Source organism: Pithys albifrons, chromosome 9, assembly GCF_047495875.1.
Source record: "Pithys albifrons albifrons isolate INPA30051 chromosome 9, PitAlb_v1, whole genome shotgun sequence".
Lineage (NCBI taxonomy): Eukaryota > Metazoa > Chordata > Aves > Passeriformes > Thamnophilidae > Pithys > Pithys albifrons.
The window spans coordinates 19998553-20011276 of record NC_092466.1 but is presented as its reverse complement, the minus strand read 5'-3'; the positions used below and the strand labels follow the sequence as shown (position 1 = coordinate 20011276).

The window sequence follows — 12724 nt, the reverse complement described above, 5'->3', positions numbered from 1 at the left end:
ACAATTCTCCAGCTTACACCATCCATTATGCAGATTCCAGTTTTGTGCTTCTCAGCATCGTAAGACATGAGAAATATCAAAATACCGTATATTGCTACTTCTGCTTTGATTATTTCCCTAATCATGAAACATATCTACTAAGCTCTTGAAGCAGATGATAAGATCTGTAACAGCTGGTACCAGAAAAAATGAAAGAAAGAATACAGTACAAATGAAAAATTGTTTTCACAGTTAGTTTAGTTGATAAGTTCTTGTACTTATTTTGATATTGAAATGTTTGATTTCTGTTTACATACTGCAAGCCTACAAATGTAAGCATCTATTTGCTTCAACTACTTATCACTGCTTTAGAAGAGCACCAGAATAGTATTAGCCACTGGACTAATTAAGTAGCTGACCGTAGCTTAAAATCCACTTTAAAGACCAAAATTAGGTTATTCTGATATAGCCATATGAAATAAATACTCGGTTTGTGTATTTTTCCAATGCAAAAGAAAATTTTGCAACTCTGATTTCTGCCTAGGTTTTTCATGAAAAAAACCTGTGAAAAAAATCACAGAAAACTGGCACTTTTGAAAATTCTTTTTTCCCTCTGTTTCAGACCTCTTACATTTCTGTGTTCTTTGACTGAGTAAAAATGTGCCTCTTTCCCTTTCACAATTTAAGCACTTGTAGCCCACACCTTTCTAAAAAAATCTATCAGTGATGGAATGGAAAAACTGAGAAAACTGATACTGGCAACCTTTTCATATATGAAAGGCAAAATTCTCTTGGAGACCTACAGAAATCTTTCTTCAGCAAGGAGAACAGGTTTTGGCTCTGGTCCTGTATTTTGTCTCTTTGCTTTCACTGAAGATCACACTCATGTGCAGCATGTGCACACACTGTGCTACAGATACTTACTTCATAGCTCTTTTCTGAGGTTACTATTCCTCCCAAGTATCCCCAGAATTTGTATATTTATATAACAGCAGAGGGAGCCAGAACTTCGAAGTCAGACCATAACCATAAAGCAGAATTCATTGGCTAAATTGAAGGGAGGGAAGGAAAGAGGGTGGGAGAGAGAACGGGAGAGGGAGAGAGATGTCATCCAAATTACCTACAGAAACAGTGAGGAGAGCTTCTTTCCTGGATTGCTAGGGCACAGAAGATCTTACTTTGCAACTACAACATTCCTTCTTCCTTCCAGAATAGAACTATGCATCAACAGCTGTGATTCTCTCCATCAGTAACAGGTAAGAATTTTCTAAATTATCTATTTCAGACTGTCAAGAACTCAGAGCTGTTTATTAATTATGTCACTTATTAATGTTAAAAAAGCAGGTGACCATGTTTGATAAATTAATGCAGTCTGACTTTTCATGAAAGGCTCAACCTTTGTATCTACTGAGCAGAGCTTTGCAATCTTTCAGAGTGCAAGAGGGAGATGGCAGCCTCTTGGGACATCTTTGGGGTTCAGCTGTATTCCCTGTCACCCTGAAGTGTAACAGAAAGCCTTCCTGGTTACCCCAGGTCACTGGAAAACACTTCTTATCTCCTAGACCTTGAGACTTCTTGTCCCTCACCCAACCCATGTAACTTCTGATAGTACCCTCCAGATACTATCACATCACTCTCCAGGTATCCTAAGTGGTTCTCTGCTAAGGTGCCCATTGCAATGTTTTATGGATTCATCACTTCCTTTGGTAAAGATCACTTTCACAAAAATGCAATGTTTTCTCTTGGGTAGTGAGTATGTCACAATGCCCTTTACTCTTAAGAAATCAGGGACTAACTGCCATTCTCCAGTCTGATGACCTGCTGGTCACATTTTATTTTTGTGAGCTGGCTCCATGTCTTTGGTTAGGTTTTTATGAATTTAACCAGAAAGTAAAAAGTTGGAGTAGATGCTTTTGGAAAACTTCCCTGCTTTCTCCAGGATCAGAGAAGATTAACTCATAGGAGAACTTTATAACCTCTAGAGGGTTTCCTTCTGAAAATATGCATATGTGAGGGGGGGGGGAAGTATTCACCTTTCTGGGTATTTATACCATCTTCCAATTTTGTAGTCTTGTAACAGATTAGTATACACAAGTTGCTCTACACCCCAATTATGCAGGTTTTAGAATTTGTTAATCATATCTAGCTTTTTCAATGACTTAAGATAGTTGCTCCCAATATTTTTGCAACACAGAATTAATAAAAGGTGAAGAGTCCATGATTAAATTTTATTGTACGAAATGCCTTATGGATTTAACATTGCTGTGGGATGTCTGTGCATACTCAGTGGCATGTTTCCTCTTCTAGTTAAGTATTGCCTTCCTGGGAAGCTGTAAGAGCAGCCAAATGATTTTCAGCCTTGCTTTAGTGTGTAAGGCTGAATGGAGCAAATCTATTTTACTGAGATAATGTTGCTGCCAGCCAAAAGGGCTGTCAGTCAGTCAGTCATTCCCTACCACCTCAATGAATACCTGCAATAAGAATTCCAGCATTCTATTAAACCTTTCCACTGCTCCTTTGTTTCTAGATTATAACAGGTAGGCAATAGCTGCTTTACTCCAGATAATTGCTGTAAATATTTAAAGAAATAGTACAATCACAGCACATCTCTAGGAATTAATTCTTTCAGAATCTCTTATGGATAGAAAGCCAACACTTGTTTGAGCAACTAGTTAAATTCTGAGCTAGATAAGCAAGTACTTCTAAGTATGAGGTAAAGAAGTCAACCCATTTATTTTTATTTTGATTTATGTCTGATGTGGAGATTGATTTCCACTGTTCCTCACAGCTATGGAGACTGTTATTAGATTACAGGGAGTGCATGATTATGATCAGCTTTGCAAGAATGACCCACACTTTCCCAGTGGACACACAGAGCACAACATCTGTAGCAGTCCCCTGCCTTGTCCTGCCTCCAGAAAAACAGTTTTTATGGGTGTTTTCATAAGATGTCTTCAAGTCCAGAGGTCTTTCAAAAGGGCAGTCATGCATTAACTGCTTGAAGACACTTATGGTCTAAAAGTCTCCTTGAAACTCCCCGAGGGTTTTATTTTCTTCCCTGGCCATCTCTGCAGAATTTCCTTTCCTTTGAGGAATTTTTCAAGGAAATACAGGATAATGCTCTGAGGCAAGGCTTTCAAGCTGACTATTGATAGTTTGGTTTCTTTTTTTGAGACAACCTGAGTGACATTTGTTATTTCAGAAGGCTGTGTTGCTCAAGAAGACAAACCCTTCAAACCTTTCCTGATCTTCTTCCTTTCTTCCAACACAAACAGCAGAGTGATGAGTGTCTACAAAAGACGTATGTGGACATTTTAACTTACACTAACATTAAATCTGAAAGCTTCTTCTCTTCTTACTTCTCTATCCTGTTGATATGTTGCAGACCTTTATGACACTTGCTTTTCAGAGAAACTACCTCATGCTCTCTTGATTAGTGAAGAAACTCCTTGCTTTTTGAGCATCTTAGTTTTTGTTACTGAACTCTCTCTTGAAGATCATTAAGGATACTGAAAAGGATTCCTCTTTCTTCTTTAAAAACAAACAAGCAAACAAAAAGCAAAGAGTACCTTTTGCCCTCACTCCCTCAGCAAATTGATTTAGAAGACATACTTCTTACTTTTACAAATCAAGTAAGTATTTCTTCACGTTCTGGAGACAAAAGCTGGTTTTTTTTAGCCCACAACATTATTGATGTGTTTTCTGGGGTAATTGACAAACCTTCAATACAGTGAGGGGACTAGCACCCTTGTTCCCACTGCACTGGTGATTTGGTATATTAGCTAACATTTGATTCAAATATCTAAACAGAATATGTACACATTACTTATTGGTGGCTCTTGGTTGAGACTAAACTGAATGGCAATCAAACACCTTGAAAGTCAAACACAGCATTTGGCAGTGACCATCCGCGAGTATCTGCCATCCAAGGATACCATAATAGGATACATAAGTATAAGGTCACTGCAATATTTATTTTTCTCTTTTTCTAAAACTGCTTTTTGTATTACGGTTGCTGGAATAAGAGTTAAAAAGAATGATAGACCTAGGTAATCTAGGTAGTGACTTTTCCCAAGACATCAGGCTGGCAGGTGGTTTTCAGTACTGCATAGTGTACCACAGGTTCCCCTGAAATACTGGACAACTCATGTCTCATCTCCCTCTCTCAGTTCCCTTATCTGTGACAAGAGGGTGATAATTCCCTATTTACCTCTGGGCAGTACTGTAAGAATTAATTCCCAGGAAGTGCCTGACAGTGACCTTGTGAGGGACACCATGAAATGCAAAATGTTAAGAGAGGAAGCTCTTAACCCAACAATACACATTGCAGAGCCTTCAGAGATGCTTTTTATCCCCACCATGTTTGCCATCTGTGACCAATGCAGGGTCCTGCCCAGTCTTTGATATTCCTCTAGGCAAAGTGCTCCTTAAAGCTGTGGGATCTGGCTTTTGTTTTTCAGGTGGTTCCACCACATTTTTTGTTGTGGGTTTGTGGATTTTTTTGTGGTTTTTTTGTTTTGTTTTTGTTTTGTTTTGGGTTTTTTTTTGGCATCAGCATTATTAGTTCTCCTCACTGACGCCTCAGCATACCCAAAAGTGTCCGGGACCCTTGAGAAGACTTACTCTTTGGGACACAGATGTTTGTAATAACTCTGCAAATATTTTTTAAGCAACAAAAGAGAATCATGTGTTTGTTGTTGAGGATACTGTAGCTAAGGACACTAGGCTGGGACCATAGTAAAAAGCTCATGTGTTTTGTTTACAGCAGAATCTCTTTGTCCTCTCCAAATGCTAAGACTTATCTCTTTGAGTGGTACCAAATAATACTGCAGGCTGCTGATCCCTTTGCTCTGTTTCATTTGCAGCATTGTCACTGGCCAGCAGTCATTAAAAACTACAGGGCTGGTTGACAGGTTTTCTTTCTATATCCATTTTCACAATGAAACAGACCCCCATACCCTCATCATATGTGAACATGTAATCCTGCCATCATTATTGCCTCTTCCTTTTGTTTCAGAAAAAGAATCAATCTGTTCACATGGATTTGGCAACGATACAAAAGTGAGCATACAGAAGGAGTCATAGTTATATCCACAATTTGGAAAATTTCCTTTGCCATCTTTAATTCTGATTTAAACTATTGAGGAAATGAAAGATTATGAGGAAGAAAGATTACTATATTTTGTTTGTATGACTGTCTTCCCTGCCTCAGATGGATACAGATAGATGACAGAGAGGTATAGATAGATACAGTTAGATAAATCAACAGGTTCAGCAAAGTAAGAAAAGAATTTACTGTACTCATTTTTTTTCTGATCAAGCAGAATGATGATCCCATTCTATATTTTTATTTACCACACACTATTGCTTTCTTTAGTTCTTGGGAGGAAACATCTGTAGAAATGTTGGGATTTCATATGCTCTTAGATCTAAAGTGTGAGTTGTGTATTGAACTTGTTTCTGTACTTAGCGTGTTGTAGCTTCAAGGACTAGTTAATGAGGTCAGCGGCTCCTGCCACCCTCTCAACAGATGTGTGTAATCGGCCAATTAGAGCAAGCTTTCTCATGCAAACAGCATTGTTAACCAATTATCAGTGCCAAGGTGGCGGAGCTGCGGAGGAATTCAGCTTTTGAAGTGTATAAGAGTTTTGTGAGCGGATGAATAAAGTTGCCTGTTGCAGTAACTTCTGTGAAGTCTTCTCAGCAGGTCACAAATCCGTCTCCCTCGGTTACATAGAAACATACAGTAAAACTAAAAATGAGAAAGACAAGGCAAAAAAAAATTGTAGGAATGTGGATGCTTTTTTGTACAGTACTGGTTATCTTTGGGCACACAGTTGTTCAGCAGTAAATGCTATTCAAACAAACTGGCAAGCTCACTATACCATTTTATTTATGTATCCATACCCCGATCAGTTGTTTTTTCTGAAGCTCAAAATCTTTTCACACAAGCTCATAAACTTGTTTGAGTGACATTTTATCACTGAGGAAAGGGTCATGTAGTGGTTAAATAGTGTCATTCCCTGAGTATTTATTTACTTTTCATACTAGAAGCCTTTGCACAACATGAAACTGCATCTGGCCTGATGGGAACTCCCAGTGGAGTCAGATTTTTTTTCTTTGATTTGTTAACATAGAGGATTTGGCCTCCAGGTTTATAAAGTAGCCTTTTCTATGGCTCACAGGACTCATTTGGGAGAGTCCCGGCAGTCCTATGACTGAGATTTTCAAAAGTGTGCAGGACCAATTAACTCCATGGGTTCAGCTCCCTGACACCCCACTGAACATCGCAGCTCATGGCTTGCAGCAGTGATTAAGAAGCAGACCTATCTGTCTGGGCAGGAACAGTATCTAGGAGACAGCACATACTATTATAACACTTGAACTTCTTGGGTAAAAGAAGCAAAATTATGCTGAGTGAGAATCAATAAGATGGTTCTCAGAAGCAATTAAAAGACATTATCAAAATCACTCATTCTTAAAATCAGGAGACTGGACTATATTTCTGATAAACCCTGTCATGGCTGCATTAGGGGAGACATCAATGCCTCAAGGGCACTGAAGTTCATTCAGAATAGGGAAGCGAGATATTCAGACTGCAGTTTCCCATGACCTATCATAACTGTGTAGAAGCTGAAAAATATTGAAATTATTTTGAATTATTTTAGATTTTTGAAAAATTGTCCCATAATATGCCCCCTGAGAATGAGCCTGAATTTTTGCACGGTGATTCTTTTGTGCAAATGTGAGCTCTGGCTGCAATCAAGAAATCACAAATTAACTCACATAAGATATTTTTAGTGCTGGCTTTATACATCTAATATGACTTACTTTTCACATTGATGTTTAGTTCAGATGAAGGTAAATGCAGCCCACCACAATGTCCTCTGCCCAGTTTTGGATCAGAACCTTGCAAAAACAGAATTGCACACCATTTCTACCTCCAGGTGGGTTTTTAACCAGTTTTCTTGAATCATCACTCTACTGCATCAGTGATGTTTAAGATACTGCAATGAGTTAAATAAAAAGTTAAAATGTTCTTAAATCCATGGGACAACCTCAGAATGAATAAACACGGTCATAATTCAATAGAGTTGCACAGACATTCATACCAAAGTTTAGCAAAGGGCTCAATTTTATGATCTAATAAACTATATAAGAGAGAGCTGCAGAGTATACACAGAATCCCTGGCATTTTCTTCCCTGTCTCCCTCCTTGCCTTTTTGACAAATTTCTTGCAGCATAACAGAAAGTATTTTTTCCTTTCATTTGCAGATACACCCAGATTTTCCACAACCAGACAGAACAGATAAAAACCATTTTAGGCTGGCTCCAGAAGACCTATACTTCCTTTGACTACCACCCTTTGTGATAAATACTTTTGAATTCAGGATGAATAAGACAAGGGCTGTTAATGGTTTTCATTTCCTGAACAGCAAGAACTGGAACTCCAGCCGAAGCTTTCCTGTGAACATTTCTAATCAGTGCATGAACATCACTGACCTTACTGTCTTTCTGGCCACCTCTTACAGCTTGGAGACTGTTCTAGGCATCGTGGGAAACATCTGTCTGATTGCCGTCATTGCCAGGCAAAAAGAAAAGGCCAATGTCACCAACATCCTAATTTCCAATTTAATAATTTCAGACTTGTTTATGTGTCTTGTCTGCCTGCCTTTCACTGTTGTTTACACCATGATGGACTACTGGATATTCGGAGAAGTTATGTGCAAAATGACCTCTTTCACTCAGTGCACAACTGTGACAGTGTCAATCCTTTCTCTTGTCCTTATTGCTCTGGAAAGACATCAACTCATCATAAACCCAACTGGCTGGAGACCAAACACCTCCCAAGCCTATCTAGGAATTGGAGTAATTTGGACTTTAGCATGCCTCATGTCCCTACCCTTTTTGACCACATCCATCTTGTCTAATGATTTGTACGAGCAGCTCTCACACTTCATGAATTTTTCCACTGATAAGGCCATATGCATCAACTCATGGCCTTCTGAGCAACACAAACTTATCTACACTACTACTTTACTGCTTTTGCAATATTGCATCCCACTGTTCTTCATTATACTTTGCTACCTGCGTATCTACTTGCGTCTACAGAAGAGAAAGGACATGTTTGAGAAGAGTGAATATAGCAACCGAGCAGTTCAGCTGAGAAGGATAAACATTTTGTTAGCATCCATGGTTGCTGCTTTTGCTGTTTGCTGGCTACCACTGCATGTTTTCAACACCATTGTAGACTGGAATTACAAAATCATTTCCCCTTGCCACCACAATCTGATCTTCTCATTGTGCCACCTGGTAGCTATGGCTTCCACCTGTGTCAACCCTGTTATCTATGGTTTCTTAAACAGCAACTTCAAAAAAGAAGTGAAGTCACTGATTCTGAGCTGCCAGCATAATTCAGTAACTGCATCAATGGAAGAATATGATCATTTGCCTTTATCCACCATGCAGACTGAAATTTCCAAGGGCTCACTGATGTTGAACTGTAGACATAATTCTATCTAACTAGCAAAAAACATTTCAGAAGTGTACACTGACACCACACACCAATTATTTCCTGTGGGTATATAAAATAACAGGTGATGCCATAGCTGAGATGTGAACAGGAACTTATTACTACATAATTTTCAGAAGAACAGGCAATGGAAGTTGGTAGATGTTTACAGTTGCTGCTATGGCACACAAGTTTTTCATGTCAGTGAGATAATATGGACACTGCGGAGACTGTGCTGATGTATATGCAGCTGCTCTAAGATCCATGCACAGCTGTGACTGCACACAGGACAGCATGGGGTTCATCAGCTAAACTCACATCTCTGCCACAGCTGCAGTAGAAAACCCTATTTCCAGTTTCGGTACTGCAGGCTGTGAAAAATTGTGTTAGAGAAGACTCTCTCAGTTTTTCAGTATTAGTAAGAATTTTATGCATGGCTGATACACCAGTAGAACACAGTATGTAAATATCTAAAATTTTTTGCTTTACGAACTCTCACAGCCCATTAAGTAACAGTAATCTTTCAGCAGATCTAGCTCATACAAAATGACTGGATGTTTCTATGAAACTTGTCTCTCTGTCATACAGGCTTAGAAATGGCCATTGCCTCTGCAAGTTGGCATATAGAACAATGATAGTGGTATGTAAAGAAAACAGTCGCAAGGGATGGCAGCAAATGAAAGCATTATTCAATGGATTAAACTTTTAAAATGCATTGAGAACTGTTTTTAAACACATCAAAAAACAGTTCTAGGTCTGCATGAAAATGAGTGTGGTTGAATTTGCAATCCCAGTTTCTCCCAATCACAAAGCTCTCCAATGCTAAAACTACATTCCATGATGGTACAAGGGTGGCTGGATTACAGAAGTGGTTCCAGGTCTTGGTAGCAACATGTCATTCTGCTTCAGCATCAACTGGATATTTTAATTGCAAAGTATCTCGTTCAGAAGGTCAGAAGGGGCACAAAAACATGTTTGTGGAAACCATGTCTTTACAGAGTGGGTACGCTCCTAAAGAAATATGCATATGCAAGAAGGATTTTGGTTTTCTGAAAAAATAAAACCAGTATGAGTCCCACTCAGCTACATAGGTGGAGCTGAAATTCCAACTAACCAGTAGAAGGTTGATGAAAATACACAAGTGGCATTCAGGTCAGGCTGACGCCAAGCCACATGTAAATAGGTAGTACTGTCCATTGCACTGCCAAAATGAGGGTCATATTTTTTCACATCTGTGGTGGTTTTAGTCGTGAAACCTACAAACTGTAAACTCATTTTAACCTCTAGAGCCAGAGAAATTGCTCAGTGGCTGCTAAGAAACCAAGGTATGCCCAAGAAGGCCACGCTAAGGAATAGATTAAAAAAAACAAACTAAAAGGAGACCAACCAGTTCAATGCTAAAGAAGTCTTGAAGGATATTCTGTCCTGACTTTTAATTTAACCTTAGCAGAATACTGTACTGGGTGGCTACCCGAGGTAATTTCCAATATGAATTATGCTATTATAAGTGGTTGTTTTTGTTGTAGTCAATGGGTTTGCACTGAGTTGAAGAAATCCAATGTATAGTTGTGGAGGCTCTCTGATTAGATAACTTGATAAAAAGCTAGGTGGGGAAAAGAATTCTTCCCATGCTGTGAACTGACAGGAATATGGATGTTGAACTGAGTATCTGAAGACAAGAGCTAAGCCTTATGCTATAATGTAGAAAGACCTATCAACAAGTAGGAGATCATATCCCTCAGCTGGTAGAAATGACAGTTAATCCCTTGCCATGAGCTGGGTGTTTTGGTGGTAAAACTTGAAGTTTGGACTTGAATTTTTTAGGCAGAAGTTATTTTGCTGCAGCTGTCCTTCTGATTCTGGGCAAAACCTATATATCTTAGTAAGAGAGGTCACATGTTACCATTTTATTTTCCTCAACTGTGTGGCAAGACATTTTTGCTTCTTTCAAATGGACTTCTACTTCTATTTTTTTCCTTGTTACTTGCCACAATATGGTGAGAAGTTGTTTCTCTTAATCAGTTTGTATACAATGTGATTTCTAGATTGGACATTGAGTGTACTAGAAACACAGAACAAGAGGACTCTCATTTTATCTTAAATGCATCTTGAAATTTGCTGCAGTAGCTGAATCCACCATGTGATGTTGAGTAGCACAAAATACAGTAGCTTCTCTTAATCAGCATGATTTATATCAAAACTGTGTTGTATTATTTGAGAGCTTAAATACTGCTTCAACTTCATTGTTGTTTTGTATTTAGAATCAATGTAAACAATTGTGTAATTCTGCCTGTTTCCTGCATTGAATTAGCTAAGACGTGTGTCAAGCTACTGTAAGAGTACTCTGCTAAACATGAACACAGAAGATTACTTGATATGTGGTCTTAAGTATACAACTTTTGGGGCACCAGTGTCTTAAATGGAAACACAATTACCCTTAGTATAGGTACTTGAACACATCTTTCCCATTCGTTTTAAGTGAAAACATCTGGTAGAGCTCTTACAGTATGTCAGAGACCTACCACTAGAGCTGTGCATTGACATTGTGCATCAGATCTGAGTTCGTCCTGCAAAGAGTGGAAATATGAGCAAGATCTGAAGCTTTGTTTAACTGTAATTCATGTAGCCATTTGTTTCCATGATCCAACTTTACAGTAACTCAGACAAACACAAACAGATATATCTTCCTCTTGTGATTAAGGGAAGTGTCAAGTTTAGAGTCAATTACTGTTTATTGCTAACTGATTTTGGACTGGATAAACTACAGGATTTAAACACTAAAAGCCACCAAACTGCACCCATACATCAACAGCAAAAATGCAGATTCTCAAGACTCCCAACCAGCTGCAGTCCATCCATCTACTTACACAGCATCCCCAGATACATGTTTTTCAGCCTCTAAAATTCCCTAAGTAACTAAATAAACATCAAAGTAAGCCCAGAAAAAGAAATATATCCAAGTTCCAACAGACTAAATATCTATGCCATGTGAAAACCTTGCCTTTATTTACACACTAGGCATCCTGCTGGCACAAACAGATGTAACAGGAAAGGTGCCTATATCACTTCTTTATTCTGTGTGTACACCAAGGCTTATGTAGCTGTGCACAAATGCGGTAAAGGATATTATGCCGCTAGTTTTTAAAAACTGCTGTAGCAACTGTTCCCTGTTCCCTTTGAAGGTAAAGGCACAAGGCTGGATGCAATTATGCCTACATGGTTGAAACAGCCATTTTATTTGTCACTCTGAGGTCTTATGCAAGCAAGGGAGGCCAGGTTTCTTTGTCACAGCTAAGAGAAGGTAACAGAGCAGAAACACCTTACATACATCTTATCCATTTATAAATACCAGATACTGATCATATCTAAGAGGGATTGAGCATTGTTTTGTTCTTTGTACACAATGATGTTTTTGGGTATACTCTTTAAAGGTCTGCTACTGAGTCACAAAAGAAATGTTGGAGAACTATTCAGGCGTTTTGAAAATCATGAGTTCATATAATTATAAGACCTTCCACTGACATTTTTCAAAAAAGCTTTTCATAATCTTGCCTCTTGTGACACATTATAAGTAGATAGTAAGGTTTTCAGAGCAAGAGAATAACTTACTGCTTTGATATAAGTGGCACACTATAGAGAGTCTAATCATAACAAATAAAATAATATTGTCTGTGTCACTTCTCTGTGCTTGCTTTTGTAAAATGACATAATACTCTTCATAGTATAGAATACATAAGATTTAGTTTTCAACTAGTGTTTATCAAGAGAAAACAAGTTACACTGTGTGATAAGAGCCATTGATATATGAAGGATTAATAGTTTGATAAATTATTCCTAAAGACAGACAATGGTGCACTGAAACCAACAAAGAAAGACAGGCAAGTATCAAAAATTCAATATGGAATATTGGAATATTCTGAGGCCAGGACTCAGATCATCTTCACAGACTTCTCAGATAGTGCAGAAAACTGGTTCCTACTGTCCTGTACCCTGACCAGGACCCCAGCTGGAAAGTAACTGAGTCTGCTGGGATGAAAACCTATGTGAGACTTCATAAAATTTTTTGACAGGGTTAAAAAAACTGGTAAATTTCTCTGACCTGGGTTACCTGCTTGAACAGAAGATAAACTAAGATACTAGAAATGACTGCTGGTTTTGCTATAACCAGGTTTTGTTTGTTATAGTTGCACACAAGGGAAGAATGCAATAGCAGTACCTGCTACCTGCCTGGAA

At 38.4% G+C, this 12724-nt stretch overlaps 1 protein-coding gene across 1 annotated transcript; it reads left to right on the top strand.

The window, feature by feature from the left end:
• Positions 1 to 1073: 1073 nt before the first annotated feature.
• Positions 1074 to 12359, top strand: LOC139675607 (neuropeptide Y receptor type 4-2-like). Its single transcript, XM_071563501.1, has 2 exons — positions 1074 to 1235; positions 7255 to 12359. The coding sequence occupies exon 2, from the start codon at positions 7372 to 7374 to the stop codon at positions 8500 to 8502; it is 1131 nt and encodes a 376-aa protein (XP_071419602.1). The 5' UTR covers positions 1074 to 1235; positions 7255 to 7371; the 3' UTR covers positions 8503 to 12359.
• The last annotated feature ends 365 nt before the right edge of the window (positions 12360 to 12724 follow it).